This window comes from Lagopus leucura, unplaced genomic scaffold, assembly GCF_019238085.1.
Source record: "Lagopus leucura isolate 7727_CA_CO unplaced genomic scaffold, USGS_WTPT01 Super-Scaffold_100026, whole genome shotgun sequence".
Classification (NCBI taxonomy): Eukaryota; Metazoa; Chordata; class Aves; order Galliformes; family Phasianidae; genus Lagopus; species Lagopus leucura.
This window is the reverse complement of record NW_024962277.1, coordinates 2,398,471-2,419,339: the sequence shown is the minus strand read 5'-3', so window position 1 is coordinate 2,419,339 and position 20,869 is coordinate 2,398,471. Positions and strand designations below refer to the sequence as shown.

The window sequence follows — 20,869 nt, the reverse complement described above, 5'->3', positions numbered from 1 at the left end:
TGTTACAGCAGCTTGTTCTGTTCTTACCAGGTTCTGAAGCCATGAGAGCGAAGGTCTGGTGTGTCTGAGATCTCCCAGCTCATGACATAAGTGCATTTGCAGCCACAGGGCCAGGCCAGACAGGCCTGTAACAGCCAGCAGGACCAATAGGTTGTATCCTGCCACTCTCCCTTGCACAGACCAGCCGCATGAGCCCCGCAGCCAGGCGGTTTTGTGGCAAAGGTGGCTGTGTCATGCTGTTGTACCCAGAATGTGTCACACGACAGGACCCTGATGCCATGTGAGCGCTGCACGTGGGATATTTTATGGTACAGGTGACTTGCAGGCAGCTTCTTTAGCAGTCAGTCAATGCCAAAAAAGTGTCCCATAGGCATTTCGAAGAGGGGAAGCTCTCCTTGAGTTGGAACCAAACCACCTCCACACGCTTTATGCAGGTCCATCCTGGATGTGAAGGGCCAGACGTGGTCTGCAGAGGCCCTGGGGGCTCTTTGGGCAGAAGGGCATGGCCACATACCATAGCACAACACCTTTCTCACAATCCAGCCGCCTCCCTGCAAGCACAGGGTGCTGCATATTGGCCTCAGGTCCATCTGTTTCAGTTCTTTCAAATCACAGATTTTCGCAATCCCCTCTTATCTGCTCTAAAAGGAGAAGTAAGTTCTGTATCAATAGCAACCGTATAATTTTGTGTGCATGTTTTTGAAGAGTGTTGCAAAGATACTCAGCCTTGAAGGATAAGGGTGTGTGGGCAGTGAGGTTTACTTTGCTCTATCTTGGACCACACTTTTCAATGCTTGGTGCCCCAGCAGCTGCAATTTCGATCCCAGGGAGTTATGACTCATTGTTTGCGAATCCTTGAGCCACCAAATTGAAGGTATGTCCAGCAAAACACTATCATCTAAAACTGAAATGGTTGTGGCTGGATGTTAAAGCTTCAATAATTATTCCAGTGCTCAGAACTGGTTTCATGTCCCTGCTTGAATTTCTGGCAAACAGAAAACACACTCCACAAAAAGAAAAAAGAAAAAAAAAAAGCTTCCAAGATAAATACACATCAAGTGCTCTGCTTTCCTGAGAAAAGCTGAGAAGTTCCGTGCAAAGATAGGAGCTCAGTTATTGCACCAAGAAACAGAGCAAGCAACATGGGACTATGCCTCAGCACGCCCTGCTGACACCAAACACAGGATCACGGCCCTGGGACTGCACTAGATATGAGGTGACTCCTAGCACCCACGTTTGCAGGGCCTTAAAGGATCAGAAAGGAAAACGCAGTGCCACTGATGACAGGGGTCACACCGAACCACACGGCCGGACTGATGCGCGCAGCTCCGTGCGCCAGCGGCGTAGCGCACGGTATTCACCAAGGGGCGGGGCTGCGCTACCGCATCGCCCCCGCCGCGCTCCTCGGCTTGAGGGACGCTTGGGCGCCCCCTGGCGGCGGGATGCGGACACAAAGGGCTGGCGGGGGCGAGCGCAGCAAAGCTGGGGCAGAGCGAGGGGCATGGCCGCGGAGCGCGGCACGGCAGGGAAGGCTGAGGGACGTGAGCCGTAGAGCTTGGCAGGATAGCAGCCTCCCTGCGCTGCTGGCGCTGCGGAAAGGCAGAATTTAACATTTCAAGCCAAGATTTGCACTCTGTTCCCCTTATGCCTTCTCTGGCTTTGCAGGATCCAATCTGCCAAAGGCATTTTCAAGCAGGGGTGTGATGCAAAGGGCCGGATCACACGTTAAGAGCGGTTTGAATGTTGTGTGTTATCAGGCCCTGCCAGCACTCGGAGGTACGTTAGTGGCAGCTGTGATCACACCCTGATTTTCTCATATAATCAAACTTGCTCAGTTCCTGTCTCCAAAGTATGGTCTGATCCTGCAACAAAACCCAAACCCAGCCGAACTGAAGCCATCTCTTCAAATGGGCAACATCCCCTTCTATGCTCAAGCATTTCACCTGCTTGTGTAGATTTCTTCTACAAGCAGACCACCAGTGCTCATCTGTAGCCATTTCAGTTACATTTCTAGGAAGCATTAAACATCTAAGAAAAAAATTTCTTTTTGTACAGATAAAACACCCTTTAGCATTGTCTCTGTGGAAGCAGGACACATTTTCAGGGCTTATGAACACAGGGCAGCAGTGAGCCCCAAACAGCCCCCTCCAGACCCACCTCTCCTGAGCCCGAACCAGAAATCGCAGCATGTTTTCCTTGGCAAAAGCTGTGCGTGAGTTGTGCTGATTAGCTGAAAAATGAGGTTGTAAAAATAACAAAATTGGAATTTTATTTTATTTTATTTTTTTTCTTTTTTCCCCATCTGTTTCTCAAGGGCCTCAGCAAGGCTAAGCAAACTCAGCTGTCAGTCTTACCTATAGCCTCAGGGCTGGAACTGCAAAACCTCAATGGTCTGGGGCTAATGGAGAGAGAGGAATGCTTCTGCATCCCTCTGGCAGACTGCTCTTGCCCCTCAGGCCCAGCAGATGCTGGGCTGGCACCAGCTCCATCCCCTCCCAGTGCTCGGTGTCCCTGAGGGTGACACACTTTCCCTGCACCACATGCTTTGCAGATGGCAGAGGAGCTGAGCTACCTCGCTGGGGCATGGGGACTGGCTAAGACAAGGAATGCTGGCCCTGCAGCCTGGAACAATTAGTGTGCAGCATCTGGCCAGGGTCCCGCAGCACTTCTCATGTTTAAACCCAGCCTCTCCCTTCCTGCTTGAGCAGATGTAACCAGCAAACCTAGCCAGAGTTTCTCTTGTGCCTTCTGAGAGCCTTAACTCAGCACAAGTAGCTGTAGCCTGGTACCATGTTACACCACATCCACACTGGGTGCAGGACAGCAGTGAGAGGGGCCTGCAAGCAAAACCTGTTCTGCAAGCAAGAATCCTAAAAGCAGTGGCTTTTGAGCCTAAGGATAAATTTAGACAATGTGGTAGAGCTGGGAGCAGATGCTACACAGACTCAGCATGACTCAATTATCACAGTTAGGAATGGATCTGAGCATGGGGTGAGCGTATCACAGCCTGACTCAGAGCACTCTGGGGTCTGGGATGGGTCAGGTTTAGGAATGCCGTGTTTGCCAGCTAGCTCAGAGTCAGGATCTGGGCCAAATCCAACTTTTGGCCCTGGATATAACAACTGAAACCCAATTATCTTCAGACACAATGGAATGTGTATTATTTCTTTCCCTCCGTTTGCCAGGAGAAATCTCCCTGAGGGAGAGAGGGGAAATAAAGGCAGTCTGGAGTTCATTTACTCCCTGTGGCACAGAGGCTGGGGTTGGAGGAAGGGCAGGGACAGCTGCTCCTGGAGAGGACACTTCCACACAAAACCCACACGGACACCCAGAGGGAGCCCTAAAATGCAGCAGTGCTGTGCAAAGCCTGGATCAGAGCCAGCAGGCTGCTTCAGAGGTGACGCTGTTCAGAACGTAACACACCACGAAACGTCCCACTTCGTTTCACCGCTGCCAAGGGGCCGTGTGACTCCAGCTCCAAACTCATGTAGGAAATCCGCTTCCGATCCGACCCTTGGCAACCTCAGCCCAATTCAGAGCATTATCTCTGCAGCTCGCGTCAACATATTAAACCAAGGCCAGGGCCTGAAGCACGTTATGAAAACGCTCACGGCCCGTTGTCCCGCGGGGTCGTACCCACAGCGGTCACGGCAGACAACATCGCCCTCCGCTTTTCTCTGCAACGCGGACAGCACAAAGCACCACGCCTCCGGCCCCGTTTTTTTACTCAGGCACTCGCACGGCCACCTTCCCCGCCGGGGGCCTCACGCGCTGCCGGGCGCCGCCATCGCGCGTCTCCTATGCCGCTGGGCGCCGCCATCTTGTGCCCTCCCCGTACAGCGCGGGCGCCGCCATCTTGTGCCCTCCCCGTGCACGCGTCGGCCATGGCGGGGCTGTGTTGCCGCCTGCTCCTCTGCCTGGCGGCCGTGTGGGCCGCCGCCGCCGCCGACCTGCAGCTGGAGGAGGCGCGGCGCACCGTGGACCTGAGCACGCACCTGGCCAAGGTGTCGGCTGAGCTCAGCCTGGCCAACGCACCGGGCGGCCCCGCCGCCTCCTCCTTCCTGCTGGCGCTGGAGCCGGGCCTGGAGCCGCGCCTGGCCTACCTGGGCGTGCAGGTGAGTGCGGGAAGCGGTGGGGAGCCCCGCGAACCGGGACAGCCGCAGCACGGCCCGGGGCTGCAGGGCCACGTCGGCACAGCGCCGCGCCCCGAGCCGCCCCGCCGGGACACGTCGGCAGCGGGAGGACCTGCCGAGATCGGGAGGAACAAAGCGGGCCGAGGTGCTGAGTCCGGGCAGCGGGAGAGCGGCGGGTGCTTCTTGTCAGCTTCTGCGGGAACGGCCCTTTAAAAGCCACGTCTGGGGTCCGACCCGGCTGCCTTCGGTGATTGAAAGGGCAGCGCGTTGATCGGTGTGTTCTGGAACAGGTGAAGGGCGAGGAAGAGGAGGAGAACATCTTGGAAGTGAAAGAGACGAAAGTGAAGGGGAAAAGGTGAGTGTCACCCTCAGAGGACTGTACCTGCAGTTACACATCTGGGCTGCAGCGCTGTCCGCGGGGTGAGACGGAAGTGCTCCACAGCTCCGTGCGCAGGGAGAGCCCCGTGCTCGTTGCTGAGATGTGCTCCGTGCTGACTGCAGGGCTAAGGAGCAGCCAGGCCCAGGTCCTGCTGCCTGCAGGCCCCGTAAGAATCAGAGAATCGTTAACACTGGAAAAGACCTCTAAGATCATTCATTCGAACCGTCAGCCCGTCACCACCATGCCTGCTCAACCACATCCCTAAGTAACATCCCGTTCCTTCATTAAAGAGCAGCAGGTGGGAAGAATTATAGCTGCAGTAATGCCTTTTGGGGTCTCAGATGATTGGCAGCAATGACGACAAATTAGAAATGCTCTTTGGCCGTGTCCCCAAGCACTGTTCTTAGTCTGTGATGTGGGAAGTAATACAGTGTGTGGGGTACTGCAATTCCTGCTGCAGGGACAGAGAACACTGTCTTGTGCCCGGGGCTCTGCTCTGCCAACTTTGGGATGCTGTGCATGGGTTGTAAGACAGGACCAGCACATGATTTCTAAGCCGTGCTGAGAAATAAAGGATCTTTTAAAAAGTGGGTCAACAGTGCAGTGCTGATGAATGTTAAGGGAATGGTAGCTGTGCAGTTACACTGGTCAGGTGGATCAGGGTTCCTGATAGCAGGAAGCCTCATGTTGTTCTGCATGTGGGACACCAGGCGTGGCGTGAAATCCACATGCTGCTCACATCACCTCAGTCCGCCTGGTACATACTTAGCAGTTTGGTGAAACCTCAATGCGTTGTGTAGTACCCCATTCCAAGACTGTGATCATTTTCTAACAGTGCCATGGTTTCAGCTCCTGTGGGCAAAAGCTGAAAATAAAGATTTGGTGGAACATGTTCAGAAGACAAATTATAGACATCTTAAGCACATTTGCACATGCTGTCTCTGATTCATATCGTTCTTGTCATCTGGAGAATGGGAAAATGCCACTGAAGCATGCATTATAAATGCAGAACTAGAGACAGGAGCGTAACACCATTCCAGTACCAAAACGATACCCAGATATCTGGGAAAGAGGCTATAATTGTGCCTGAACACAGTTCACCCTGTGTTTTCCCTCGTGCTGCCCTCTTGGTACAGAATAAGCTCACCCTCTTGAATGAGGCCTCTGAGGAGCAAATATAACATTGTCCCCAATCGCACACCATATATATCCAATACAGAATCTTAGGTGTTTCCATGCACAGGGGATCTCGCAGAGGGTTGGATCTGATTGTTGTTTTGGGGAGATCTCACTGCCTCTTCTTCTTTGCAGTGGGAAGTTTTTCACTGTGAAGCTGCCATCTCCTTTGGCACCTGGGGCCAAGGTCCGTGTCTCTGTTGAAATGGTTTTCACGCACGTCCTGCAGCCCTACCCCACTCACATTACCCAGAGCGAGAAGCAATTTGTGGTCTTTGAAGGAAATCACTATTTCTACTCGCCATACTTCACCAAAACCCAAACAACTCGTGTCAAACTGGCCTCAAGGAATGTGGAGAGTTACACCAAGCTGGGAAACCCTTCCCGCACAGAAGACATGATTGAGTATGGTCCCTTCAAGGACATCCCTCCATATAGCCAGGTAAATGCCTGCATAGAGAAATTGTGACCATGGCACCTGGTATGTAGGTTGGGCTGGGGTGGCTCAAGCAGAAGAAACAACTTCTACCTGTGTAGAGTTTGTTGAGGAAGTTTCTCTTGGGGACATAGAGACCCGTAATTGGAAGGAAGGGGAAGTTGCTCCTCACTTTGGGTTAGTCACTTGCTTTCTCTTTCTGCTAGGACACTCTGAAGGTGCACTATGAAAACAACAGTCCATTCCTGACCATCACCAGTATGACCCGAGTCATTGAGGTATCCCACTGGGGAAATATTGCAGTTGAAGAGACAGTTGATTTAAAGCACACGGGAGCAGTGCTGAAAGGGCCCTTCTCCAGATATGACTACCAGAGACAACCAGACAGCGGAATCTCTTCTGTCAAATCTTTCAAGGTTGGCATTTTGCATCACCTGTTCATACCATGGCTTCTTCCTCGTATCCCTAGATTTAAACATATAAATAAATACCCAGTTCTGAGTAATAAGGGATTATTAAAGCTCTCATCTGTTTTCAGAGAAGGATCATTCCAAAAAGCCAAAAGTGGCTTTTGGAAATGGAAATTGGAGGTTATATGCCTTATTTCATCTGGTGGCCAAAGAAGCTGCATATGCCAGGCATGTAGTGTCTCTCTGCGCTCTTAACCTTCCAGTCTCAAGAACTGTCTTACACCCCTTAATCAAATGCATTAACAGTTCCAGTTTCCTGTTTCCACTACACAAGGGCCTTTCATCCTTTCCCCACCCTCCTGTTTTCAGAGTTGCCTTTTCTATCATAGCATGTTGAGCAATAATTGGAAACTCACCCATCCATTCCTTAATCATAAAACACTTAACAAAAGGTAAAGCTGTGGCTCTGCTAGCCAGATATGAGAAAGTATTTTATGTCTTCATCTGAACCAAAACCTTCCTCACTGCTTGAGGCCTCCAGAATTGATTGATGTAATTCTGCTAGGTGATGCAGCCAAACAGAAATCTCATTTTGCTGTGCATAAACCAGCAAGCTCAGTGAGCTAGGAGCAGTGAGCTGGAGTGAAAAGAGAATTGCTGTTCTGGTAGGTGCGATGAAATCCGTTGCTGTCTGGAATATTTGAATGTGGGCTGGAGAAAGCCCTGGTTTTCCACACTCACTTATAGGCCAGGTAAATTGGGTACTGGCAGTCACTGCAGTGACTGAGCACTTGGAATAGCGCAGTTTTGCCTCTTAGTGCTGAATGGCATTTTGTTGTCTCGTGGGAGCACTGTTTTCTGATGCTTTACAGCTGTTGCTGGTTTTGTCAGAACTGACTGTTGCTTCTCTTCATACAGACCATTCTCCCAGCTGCTGCTCAGGATGTCTATTACAGAGATGAAATCGGAAACATCTCCACCAGCCACTTGCTGGTCCTGGATGACTCTGTTGAGATGGAGATCCGTCCCCGTTTCCCACTTTTTGGAGGATGGAAAACCCATTACATCATTGGTTATAACCTGCCAAGCTACGAATACCTCTACAATCTTGGTGGGTGGTTTGGGCAAAGGGAATAAGAAATCTTTTCCTCTGCATGTGAAGGTGGTTGCAGTACAGTAACAAATTCAAAGCCATAGTATGCTGTACCTTAGCAATTGTTGCTAGGAGTTATTTCTAGAATATGCAAATCCATCCCTCTTTTCTGTGCTTCCTACAGGTTTTTGGAGACATCTGTTTAAAACGTATTTGAGTGAGCTAGTGCCCCCTGCTGTGTGATGCATCTGTCTGAGTTCTGGTTTTGCTTCTAATAGGAGCTGAGCTTCAGGCTTGCTCCTTGTTCTTTGAAACATAACCACTCCGTGGTCTGTACTCTCCTAGGTGATCAGTATGCCCTGAAAATGAGGTTTGTGGACCACGTGTTTGACGAGCAAGTTACAGATTCTCTGACTGTCAAGATCGTACTGCCAGAAGGTGCCAAGTAAGTGCCATTACTCCTGGTTTGTTGCCGTAGAAGATGCTGTATTGGTAGCAGTTACTTTGGCTGCTCTGATGGCCTGAAGACAGTGAAACAGCACAGTGATTAGACATGTAGAGATCTTGGAAGACAGCTTTGCTTCCTTCTAGAGTGATGTTTAAATTGCATAATTGGCCTTGTGATGGAGTCCACAGTTGACCAGTCAAGTCCCAGCATAGCCTCAGACAGGACTGTCTGGCTTTATCCACAGGAATATCCACGTGGACAGCCCTTATGAAATCAATCGTGCTTCAGATGAGCTTCACTACACGTACCTGGACACTTTTGGACGCCCAGTTATTGTAGCACACAAGAGCAACCTGGTGGAGCAGCACATCCAAGACATAGTGGTGAGCACAGCCACCCTGCGAGGTTTGCCTGACCAGTGGGGCTTCCTCTGCATTTATCATGATGGTCAAAACATTCATGTTTGGTTTCAGAAATGAACGCCTCCTTAACTGCACAGCTAGTTCTGCTGCTGCCTGAGGTGTTCTGTCCTGTGCCAACGTGGGTCACTGCTCAGCATTTCAAACTTCTCTCGTAGGTTCATTACACCTTCAATAAAATACTGATGCTGCAGGAACCTCTGTTGGTGGTTGGAGCCTTTTACATCTTGTTCTTCACTGTGATCATCTACGTGAGGCTGGATTTCTCCATCACTAAGGTGCTGTATGAAGAATCCTTTGCAAATGTTAATGTCTTACTCAGGCAACGGTCAGAGATTTTTCATGCCAGTAATTCTCTCCAACTGTTCCCACTTGACATTTAAGTGGATCCCTGTTTTGGTATTCCCGCAGGGTTTGGTGTATTATGGCTAATGTGAATTTTGCCCCCTGGATAAAAAAAAGATGTCCCTGATAAACAAGGACATCTGCAAACCTTTCTGCAATTTTTTTGCCTTTTTTTTTTTTTTTTTTTGAAGCTCTTTGTTGGGCTGTGCTGAATTTCTGAAAGGTGCTTGCCCTAGTCAGTACTTGAACCATTTCCTAGCTGCTGTCAGTTGACCTAATTGCAAAGGGTGCAATTGCTGTAACAGTCTTGTGGCACATAGCAGGCATGGCTTAATGCAGATCAAAGATAGGACTGCTTTGATCTTTTCTTCTGTCTTCTTCCAGGATCCAGCTGCTGAAGCTAGGATGAAAGTTGCCTGCATCACAGAGCAAGTGCTTACTCTGGTAAACAAGAGACTTGGGCTGTACCGTCATTTTGATGAAGCAGTGAATAAATACAAACAGTCGCGGGACATCTCCACCCTGAATAGTGGCAAGAAGTCTTTGGAGACAGAACATAAGGCCCTGACAAGTGAAATAGCTGCTCTGCAGTCTAAACTGAAGACAGAAGGCTCTGACTTATGTGATAAAGTAAGAAATGTTAATTTTCTGAAGCTCTCCTGCTTTTGGCTCAGTCAGATATTTGAGCTGACTTGTAATGTGGTGTTTAGTTTCTGCAGCTTATATCTTTCCCTCTCCCCTGCAAAAACTGGCTTGATCCCTGCCAGAGGGGGTGAAGATACATTTTGTTTTTTTTTCTTTTTTCCACTTGCAGTAATCTTGGTTATGCAGCCACATTGTTAAACAGCTGCTTGTGCTGTTTCTTAAGCAGCCCCTAAAACCTGCTGCATGGGTAGTGGTTTTGTAACAGTCTTAATGCTCACTTTGCTCATTATGGTGACAATTGGCAAAAATGGAAACCACCAACATCAGTTACGACTCAACTGCTGACACCAGCCAAGCTAATATCTCCCTAATCTCATGTTTTCTTCCATGTATAAATTTGATAGATTTTTCATAGCATGATGCTCCTCAGGGGGTATTTTGCTGTACCATGTTGAAAGCTGGAGATTCATGATCCTTGAGGTCCCTTCCAACCCTGGCCATTCTGTGAAAGCTGCAGTACGGAGAGCACACCTCACTGCATCTGCTGTATTTCAGAACTTACCTGGAACAGCCACCTAACCCCAAGCAGGGGATGTTTTAATCACTGAGATCCCTTCAACCAACAGACACTTTTCTTAATCTGTTATTACCCGAAGGGGTAACTAAGTCATTATAGAGCTGCTTCTTGCACACCATTGACATTAACTGCAGGGGCACATCTTCCAGCTGTCATAGTGGTGATATAGCTTAAAGCCTTTAAAACCCATCATTAAGCACTCTTTAACAGTCATTGCATCCGTCTCCTGCCAGTATGGCTCCTGGGTCCTTAGTGCCCTTTTATATCTGCACTGCTTAATTATCCATTCATGAGATGTTCCTCATAATGTGTTGGCAGGAAGAGGCAACAGCTCAGGAGGCAACATGCAGGGATTGGAGACATTTCTGTTTAGCACAGACTTCATCTTTTGCTGTACCTCAATCATCTCTTCTATTCCAACTTTACTATAGGGATGTAGGATTTTTGTTTTTGTCTTCTCTAATGTTCCTTTTGTCTTTTATCCTGTAAGGTAAGTGAGATTCAGAAGCTGGATGGCCAAGTCAAGGAACTTGTTTTGAAGTCCTCAGTGGAAGCTGAGCGGCTTGTAGCTGGCAAGCTCAAGAAGGATACATACATTGAGAATGAGAAGATGCATTCCAACAAGCGTCAGGATCTGGTCACCAAAATTGACAACATCCTTGATGCGCTGTAGCTCTCCAGTATAGCAGTCAGGTGAAGGGGAGAGGCGTGAAAGAAGATGAGAAGCCTGGGAGTAGATACACTTTGAGCCAAAACTCCTTCCCAGAAAAATTAAGGAAAAAAGTTGATGTGAAAAATATCTGCAAGTATGTTTTATTTTTAGATTGTTCTGTTGAGCCTGTCTGCTCAGCAACATCTGCTGTGCAGGGGACCACAGTATCATACTGTTTGGCTGGTAACAGGGTTTCTTTCCTAGAAGTGAAACTCAGCCTGGTGACAGAAGTCTCCTGCTTTCAGTTTTCCCTGTATAGATGTGCCCTGATGAAGCCGACACAGCCAGCCAGTCTGAGCACAGACGTGCTCACGGCAAATCAAAATGTGTCTCCAGAAAGAATAAAAGAACCCTTTGTTCTACTTTGAGATAAAACTGCCACTGCCTTGCCTTTCCATGGTGGGACAGAGAGGGGGTGGATGAGGTGCTGGGTGTCTCCGTCCCTGCCTATAGTCCAGGAACACACAGCTCTGCCACCCTGCACAGCCCTGACTGAGGCAGGAGAGCCGAGCCCTCCTTTCCTAAAGATATACACACACTTAAACCCTCCCAGGGAACAAAAACACAACACACCACTACTCTGCAGCTGGGCACACCCCAGCCCTTCCAGACCACTGCTACTGCCTGTCACTTCCCTGACAGTCCACTCACCATGATGGAGTGCAGTCCTCTGCTAAACAAACACAACTTTTTACTCTCCCAGAGCTTTTTTTTCTTACCTGCTGGAAGGGCACACGTTTTTGGCAGGCCTCAGAAACATCAGTAAACTCCAGTTTCAACTCTTGCTGTTGCCCAGGGCTCTGGGCTGGTGGCTGAGGAAGCAGACAGCTTTCAAGGTGCCAATTAGTGCATACTTATTTCCCTTTTTAAAAAACATTGGGTGAGGAAAGGGAGAAAGAGAGTTTCACCACACCTATGATAATTGCACCTGGCCCCACATCCTGCCCAGGGGCTTTTCCATGCCCCAGAATCCCAGGCAAGCAGAACTGGAGCACAAGGAGCGAGCTCAGCTCAGGGCTTCTCAGTCTGCCTGACAAACAACTAAATGCCCAGTAAATCATCATTAATCCATAATGCCAAAATATACAGGGCATGGGGAAATACCAGCAGCTCCTAAAGCCAGACAGGACTGCCTGCTGCATCTGAGGTGTTGTAATCAGGTCCAGGCGATGGAGAAGAACTATCAAACTGCTGATCTGAGAGGTATTGTTAATTTCTTATTTCCCCTTTGAAGGGAAAGGCAGTACCACGCTTCCTGCCCTGATCCCTCCTAGCAGCCTTGTCCCTGGTGAGTACAGCAGTGTCTGTCACACCCATCACATCAGAAGTCTGTGGGGACACACAGTGTGTCACTGTCCGTTCCTCCCTCTCCCAGGAGCTCTGCTTGATCACTGCCATGGCTCAGCCCTCGTGCCTGCTGGGTAGCTTCAGATCCTGCATGTTAAAGGAAGCTTTGATTGCAGAGATGGCTGCTATAAATAGGGATAAATGCAGACAGCCCCAGAAAAAGAGGCCTCTGGTCCCTGAGGAGAGCTGCCCCAGTTCCAGTGTCTGAGGATAAAGTGGCCACTAGAACAAGCAATGCTTTGCTGTTCTACACCCTGCTGCCCTCCTCGGGAAGCCACTGCCCCTGGTGCTGTGCAAACCCAGCACTGCTCCTTGAGCCAGCTCTTGCATGTGGAAAGGGCAACCCCAGGCAGGTGGTCCAGGGTTAGGTTGTGTGTGTAGCCCCTAGGCTGCTAGGGAGCCACAGCATGGAGGCACCCCAAGCCCTAAAGCATGCAACCTCACAAAACAGGACAGCTGAGTTTCCACAACCTGTGACCATAGCCTACAGCAACACACACATTGTAAACATCACCCACAATCGTTCAGCAGCAGAGTGACCTAGAAATCAGAGCAATTTCTGGATTCCTGCAAACTTACTCCTGACAATGCACTAGAAAAAGAGAAAGAAAAAATAAAACAGCACCTACTGGGAGCTCAGAGCCTGGAGAAGAGCTGGGGCAGGAGCACCTGATGGTAGCAAATAGGTCAACCAGGGCTGCAGCTGTTTGGCAAGTTTAAAAGGAGAGGCCTCCGGCCTGAGAGGTGGGGTCAAAACTAACCTAAATTGTTTTGCAAAAGCCCCACTGCAGGTGGGTTTCTGGCTAGCCGATCCTCCCCCTGGTGGCTGACGTTTCTCAGGTGTTGCTGAAGAAGCAGTCCTCATCAGGAGAGGGATCAAGGAGCTCAGTCTCTCTGCTTTGTGGCTCAGATTGTGCTTGCTTTCCTCCTGCACCCACTGTGTCCTTCACTGCTGCCAACTCAGCCACAGCCATTGTCCACTCTGCCAGCAGGATCCACCTGAGCTGTTGTTTTCCAAGGGTATCCCTTATTTCTTCCTGGCTTGGCTGCTTATCAGATGCAGAGCTGGAGCCAAAAAGGTTCCCAAAGCATCTCAGTCAGCACTGTGCAGGGAGGAAGGCATTGCCAGGGAAGAATCCAGGGAACTTAGGCTTGAGGATTCCTGGGATTCTTTCCTTCAGCTGTGCTGGAGACATCTTACATGAGATATGGGGGGTCCCAGGTGGAGCCTCTGCCTGATGGAGAAGACCTCTATTGTCCTGCTGCAGCGGAGCTGGGCTTTTTCTATGCCACTCTGCACAGAAGCTTTTTTGGGCTAGGAATTTCACTTGTGATCTTGTTTAGAGCAAATTGCCTGGGGAAGCTGTGGGGAATTGGGAGACATGTGACAGGGGAATTGCAGAGCAGCAGAGGGAAAAGGAAAGTTTGGATGAAGGAGCATATAGACCCTGCAGCAGATTAGCATCTCATGGGTAATTAAAGCTGAACTCCGCTGGGACTCTGATTAGTTTTGATCCTATGCAGAATGTGGAACCAAAAGGTTGGAAGGGCTGCTATTTGCCTCCGCAGGAAAGGGAACAACACTAAGAGAGAAGGAAAAAAGAGTATGTTGAAGAAGGAAAAGGAAACCACACAAACACACAAGATTTGCCGGTGAAAGCGAGAGGCCATGATTTCAGGTCACTGGCTCAGCACAGCCGCTGCCTGGCAGGGTGGCACTGTGGGCTGCCCATGCTGGGCCCTGCTATCCCCACCCTGCCCTTCACACTGCTGCAGGACAGCTGGTGCTGCTGCACTGCTGCATCCCAGAGGATATCTTTTCCCTATTTGTCTCTGCTCTCCCAGTCTGCCCCAGCCAGCTGTCAATGTGCCCAGTACAGAGGATGCTCAACACCATCCAGTGCAGAGGAATGACCAGGAGAGCACTGTGAGTGCTCTGGACCACCGCGGCCTGCCTGGCTGCTGCTGCTGCTACACGAGGACAGGTAGTGCATGCTGTTCCTGCTCCCCTGCCATCGTGCTGTGGGCCACGTCCCAATGCAGGACAGTGTTACAATGGAGACCAACGTCCTGATGGATGATGACGTGCTGTTGGAGGATGACCACCTAAAACGGTGTCTCAGTGGAAGGTGACATCCTGGCAGAGGCAGCAACCAGAGGCCACATCCAGACTGAACAGCAGCACCAGGAGGGAAGGCAGAAGGCTGGTGATGCAGCTGGGACCCGCAGCAACACCGCCATGGCACCACGCTGCCATCGCCACCACTAGAGGCCGACAGCGCCCAGGCGGGCCATGCTGCCATGGCAACCACCCCATCCCACCATCACCTCACCCCACAGCTTGGTGGTGCCATTGCTGCACGGCCCCCAGGGCAGCAGGCATCTTCCTTTCTTCTATTTTTTTTTTTTTTTTCAATTTTATTTTTTCTTTCCCCTCCCGCTCCTCCTTATCCAATTTGTCTTCGAGGCTGACATGAGAGAAAACCCCAAATGACAGCGCCTGCCCGGCACAGTTTTACCACAGTATCCTGAAAAAGGCATCTGGCGAGCTGATAGTGCAGGGGGGCTCCGGGCGGGAGCCCCGGCCGGAAGCGCGGGCCCGGCGGCGGTTGCGGGGCCGATGCTTCAGCAAGGGCAGCAAACAGGAAACTTCCCCGGCATGGGGAGCTCCACAGGGTCTGCCCGGCTCTCCAGGCCTGGCCCGGTGGCCCTCACCTCACCTGGGCCACCACAAGCCCCCCGCCGCTCTTAGCCCACTGAACCAGCCACATGAGCACCTGGTGCCAGACCCTGAGCTGTGCTTGGAGGCGCTGCCTCCTCCTAGGGGCTGTGGCTGTGCATGTGGAGGCTGCAGGGCTCAGCGGGATGGCGTGGGCCTCGCCTGCCATGGTGGCACAAACTTGGGGACTTCCCCAGCAAATGTTCCTTATGTGGCCCCGCGTGGTGCCCAGCCCCGTCTTCCAGTGTACCCAATGGCACTGCTGTACCAGAAGGCTCCAGGGGACATGGGGACATCCTCCTCGTGGGAACGTGAGGGCTGTGTTGGTTAGTAGCCCGTGTGGCAGGGCCGCGGGTGCAGAGCATCTCCCGGCCAGCAGGGATGTGGCTGCGCTGTGCGTGCAGCCACCGGCTGCAGAGAGCTGAGCTGAAAGCAAAGAGACCTCAGGGAGGCTCTCAGTGTGCTGTGGGACATTGAACGGAGGGGATCCTCTGCTGGCACCTCTCAGAGCACACAGGAAGGCAGCAGAGGAGTGACGAGCACATGGTGAAAGCAGTGCTGCGTGTCATATCAATCCTTCCTCACTGAGGGAGGCAGACATCAGTCTGGGCATCGGGCTCCAGGCACTTCTTGCCCTCTGGTTCTGAACCTGGAGGGGTCCAAGTCCTGATGGGCTGAGTCATGGCCAGAGAATGTGGCACCCCAAATGTTCTTTCAGGGCGAAAGTCTCCTGCTCACTGCTCACAGAGCAGCCTCACAGTGGTTTGGAGCAGGGAGAGGGAAGGGAATGCACAGCATCTCTCTGGTAAAGTCAACATGCTTTTATTGCGATCTTCTGCACCTTTGGGAAATCTTACAGGCTGGGGAGGATGTACTGAAAAAGCAAATCCAGATGGCATACGTTAGCAGGAGGCAAGACAGACAAGCTATGAGCTCAGGTAGGAGGACCAAGTACTATCACTGAGGGCTGAGTTATGTTGATGCTAAAGGGTATAAGAGAATCAGTGAGCATCCTAATAGAGCTCACAGTGCTGGGGCTGCTGCTTGGCATGTATGAAACATGGCTTCTAAAAAAATGAACTGGCAGGACAGAGCTGCAGAGGGACTCAGCATTGTCCCGATAAAGTGGAGCAGAGCTGAGAAAAGGGAGACACTAATTACTTGCTACCACACATGAACAAATCTCCCCTCTCTGAGTGAGGATATGGATCTCCAGCAGGCAGCTGGATGCAAAATCCTCTTTGTTTTATCCCTGCCAATAGCCTGGAGCATCATGGCAAAGGGAACAGCATTGCCTCAGGGGGAGCAAGGACAGAGCGCGCTAAGCAGACAGCTCTCTCCTTGGGAGCACGCAGAGAGGAGGAGGATGTCCTGTGGGCAGTGACTCTGAGTTGCCCCCTCTCCTTCTCTCACTGGGTCCTGCACCCACAGCGTTCCCTGCTTTCACTGGCACAGGCTGGCCAGTGTCCAGAGCCAGCTCTGCCTGCTGGACGTTGTGGCCTTGTCCCTGGGACCTCCCTGTGCTAAAGGAACAGAGCAGGCAAGCACCTCCATCAGCCCCCGGAGGATTTGCCGTTCCCTGCTCACAAGCTCTGTTGCTGCTACTGCTGCCCTGCAGGCACGGCTGCTTGCGGCTGGCCCTGGCTGCTGCACAGAAACCAAACCCTGCAACAATCCCACCCTGAGCTCCCGCGGGGCAATCACGCAGCTCCCGCGCAGCCCCAGGGATCTTCCTGCCCCGCAGTGAGGCTGGCAGCCACCAGGTGTCCCTGCAAGCCCACGCTTGGGTTGCTTCATTCGTAAGGGATGGGGATCGGGCCGGGCAGAGGTGACTGTCGCCCTGCAGAAAGGAGGGCTGGAGAGAAGCAGCGCTGGGCTCACTGGCACCGATGGAGCAAATCCACGGAGCAAATCCCCCACCTACCCGCAAGGGCTGGGGACCGCGGGGACCTTGGGGAAGTGGGCAAACCTGGCCTAGGCAGAGTCCCCCAGAGATGTGCAGTGATGTGATGCTTCAGGCAGCAAGCACTGCCCATGGTGTTACTCAGGCCTGTCTGGAAAGCATGTCCCCCACCTGCAGAGATGGGACACCGATGGGACGTGGGCTTGCTGCACACCCTTTGTCCCCTTCTCTCTCCACGAAGGCTGCAGGAGGTGATGCAGACCTACAGATGCAGCAATACTGGGAAAAGCAGCATCAGCCCCCCACATGCTCCAGTATCTGTTTGAGCACTGTCTGCCTTAGTTTCCGCCCCTCTGACAATCAGACATTAATCTCCCTCTCCTCGCTGTCCTGGTCACGTTCATTTTTATCACAGTTCCGTTAGTGCCAGGCTGAGCTTTCCGGGCGCTGGCGGGGCCCTGGGGTGCTCCTTGTGCCAAACCCCACCATCCTCACAGCCAGCAGCCACCCCGCTGAGCTCCTCACCACATCAGGATACAGAGCCCTGCAACCAATTCCGGACAGGCTTATTTCAGCCTTCTGGTCAACCGCAAGCACGGGGGGTTTCACAAACACGGTGTGCCAGCCAGGGTGCACTGGGGCCTGGCCCTACGGCCCAACCGATGTTCCGGATGCTTCGTGGGACCACAGCAGCAGCGAGATGCCCCCCAGGCTCCCCAGAACCAGAGGTGCTGCTGCTGGATGCCTGAGGTGTGCTGTATCTCTCCAACCCCCAACCTGGCTTGCAGCACTGCAGCTCTTGCAGTAGGCTAGGCAGTGAGTTTCTACCTTCCCTCAGCAGCTTGTGTGTACCCACAGCCCAGCATAGCACTGCTACACTGGGCACAGCCATGCACAGGCCAGCTCCAGGCCCATGGGTTACCCACAGTGGAAGAGCTGAGTGATGACATGCGCTCGTGTTCCCCATGGCTTCATTCTCTATCACAGTTCACAAGTTATCACAGGGGAACAGAGGCTGTTGTTGCGTGCCGCAGGGCAAAGCTGTGGTTTCAGCTAGGACCTGGGCAATCACTGCAGCTCACTGGCATGGCTGCAGTGAACACCCCTGGCTCTCTTTCTCTTACCACCCCACACAGCTTGGATGCATCTCTTTATTCAGTTATATTTGGCTCTTAGTAATACAGGTTTCAGCAAAACTCAGAAGCAGGAGCACTGCTGCTGTAGGGACTGAAGGGACATAAAAGGGCTTCTCCTCCCTCCTTCCCCTTTTCCTCTTTACAGAAACAACCTCAAACCAGTTTCAGACACCCACAGCACAACCTATGTGCAGGAACCAGCTGCCGAGGGGGAGGCGCATCCTCATACAGAAGTGCTGTCTTTAGCACAGGCATCACTCTCCTGTGCCAAGAGACTGAGCCCAGGCACCAAACTCTGGGAAATCCCATGTAAGGCACACAGGACTTGAAGCATCACCCTGCACCCTGAAGAAGCAGCTGTCCTCCAGCCTCATCAGTATGCCTGAGTCCACCACCATTTAGGACATGTATTCGGGCAGGAGGTGCCACCTAGCAGCTGGCTGCTCCAGTCCCCGTGTGACCTCACTCTGTACAGCTGCACCAGAGCTGATGCAAGTCCCAGAATGCAGGAGAACTCTGGGGTGCAGAACCACATAGCAAGGCAGGATCTTTGTCACCTCTTTCCAGGCTCTTCAGGTTTTACCTGCTAATTACAAATTATCACTCCCATGCATATATTACCTGCTTACCTGCACACCCCTATTTTCCCAGACATTGCACCATCCCTCCCCACCATGCCCTACCTCCCCCCTCCCCATGCCCTAAAAGGGCAGGTGCCTCTGAGCCCACCCTGCAGCCCAGCGGTGTTGGGATACATGGGGAAGTGTTCCCTGGCAGAGTGGAACACAAAGCAGCAGCACCTGCAGTGAGTGCATCCCATGTGTGTCAGGAGACAGAAGCTGCTGAGAGATGTGCCTCTCACCTGTCATCAGTGCATCTTCTTCTCTTTAAGGTCCTATTGTGCCCCTTGCAGAATACTGGGAAGCTTTGCCAGACTAATCCTGCCTGGTATCCACCCCATCTGGACTGGGGAAAACAATGCAAGCCCTTAATTTTCTAATCCTGGGAGCTTCCAGACTTCGCTTTGATAGCAGCTCTGCCTCAGCCCATCTGCAAGGCAGGGCTGGAACCTCTGTCCTCATGTCCTGACAGTTCCAGGAGGCATCTCTCACCGCTGTATGCCTGTGGACAGGCTGGCACAGCCAGCTGGAGAGAGCCCATCTCCTCCCCCCGCCCCAGCAAAACAAGGAGCTACACTTTACATCCCTGCAGCTCCAAAGGCTGTGACTTGGAGGCTTACAAGTGTTGCTCAGACTCTGACAGGAGCTGGTTGATGCTCAGTGTTCTCCCTCCTACCCAGTGACCTGCACAGTCCCTGGAGACATGTGGAGCAGGGACCAAGCTGCTGCATGGCCCAGCATCATCCCACAGTGCAGGTGGAGGCTCGCAGGGTTGGGATCTGCAAGGGCCCAGTTGCTGGGGAGCGGCAGGATGGAACACAAACAGGAAAGCTGGCAGGGACCCAGCCCTTCCCAGCTGGGACAGGAAAGAGACGCTCCGTCCCTGCTCAGGGCACGAACAGCAGCGGTGTATGAGCACTGAGCATAACCCACTGCAGGCTGCCCATCCCAAGAGGGATCATCTCCTCTGGGACCACCCCATCCCTTCGTGCCCCACCTGAAGCTCCCCGAATCTCTTTGTTACCTCCCAGCCCCGGGGTCCCGGCGGGTATCCAGCACGAACGCAGCCCACGGGACGCGGGTGGGGCTGATCTCAGAGCCCCAGAGCCGCCTCCTCCCCTGGGCACTGCGAGCATCCCGGCCTGGATGCAGCTCCGCTCATGGACGCGGCTCGCAGCCGGACTTCTGTGCCGCGGGAGGGCACCATCGGCCAAGCTTCGCCCGTTGAAGTTCAACGATGGCACCAATTTCTCCTACAGTGGCAGAAAACAGATTGGCCAAGGTGCATTCCAGCAAGCACCACCTGGATGCCTGGTTTGAATGCTGGAGAGATGGGAGAGAGAACTACCCGTGTTCCTCCATCCTCTCCTCATCCTCCAGCATCATCCCCAGGCGCAGCGATCACCTTCCCCCCGCCAGGGGCACCGTCTCCCAGCTGTCAGCACCCGGCCTCCCCACAGGTGTGAGGACAGGACGGCCCTTTGTGTGCCAGTCTCCCGGCCACCCGTTCCCCAGGGCAGGTTTTCAGCGGAGCTGGCACAGCTCCCCAGCTTTTCAGCACCTCCCATCTCACTGCCACAAAGGGCAGCCCTGTCCCTGAGAGCCCAGCACATCTCCTCTGTAAAGGATGGGGAGGAATGGGAGTGGGTCACCTCTCCGGAGAGCAGGAGTGGGGCATGTAGCCAAGAAAGGAGGGGTTTGGGAATGCAGAGCTTGGTCACCCTGAGCAGAGAGTGCCATATCCTTCTCTTTGCAGCTCTTCCTACAATAGCAAATAAAAAGTAAAAAGAATCTGCTCACAGCCCCTGACCTGGCATGTGTCAAAGCCTGCGTGCTTGTACAGCGGCCTTGGGATTGACACCTGGCTGTCAAGATGGGCAGTGAGCCCTTCAATCCCTGCAGAGCATCAGCCAGTGACTGCATGGTCCTGGCTGCCTGCCCACCTCCAGTCGGGAAATCCTGCTTGCTATGCCCAGGCTGCAGGTGCTCCCAGCCTTGGCAGATCCCTCACTAGTGCCCACAGTTCCAGCACAAGTGGCCGTGTGCCCTCCCAGATGGGGTGATGGGCATGTGCACTGCTGCTGCTCTGGCTAGTGGCCTTGGATGCTTGGTAAACAGGCTTTTCCCTCCCCTCCTGAGCCTGCAGCACTTAGAGAGACCTTTAAATCACATTCAGCCCTTTCGTTTTCCCTGTGCTGTTTCCTTGTCCTGTGCTGCACATCACTGCACAGCCCTCCCCTGGCACAGATCATGGACAGAGCACCGCTCAGGCAGAGGGAACAACGCTACACCACAGCAGCCAGGAGGCAGCAGGATGAAGTGCACAGGGTTAAAGCTTTCTCCATTCCCCCGCTGAGCCTCCCCTCTCCAA

The 20,869-nt window shown here is 52.5% G+C and overlaps 1 protein-coding gene across 1 annotated transcript; it reads left to right on the top strand.

Annotated features, from left to right (window-relative positions):
• The first annotated feature begins 3,597 nt into the window (after positions 1–3,597).
• Positions 3,598–11,148, top strand: RPN1 (ribophorin I). Its single transcript, XM_042880410.1, is given in 11 exon segments — positions 3,598–3,628; positions 3,631–4,115; positions 4,424–4,488; positions 5,824–6,130; positions 6,331–6,540; positions 7,453–7,645; positions 7,973–8,072; positions 8,320–8,458; positions 8,653–8,772; positions 9,224–9,469; positions 10,552–11,148. Coding segments are annotated over 11 exon segments (2,079 nt in total). The 3' UTR covers positions 10,735–11,148.
• Positions 11,149–20,869: the final 9,721 nt, after the last annotated feature.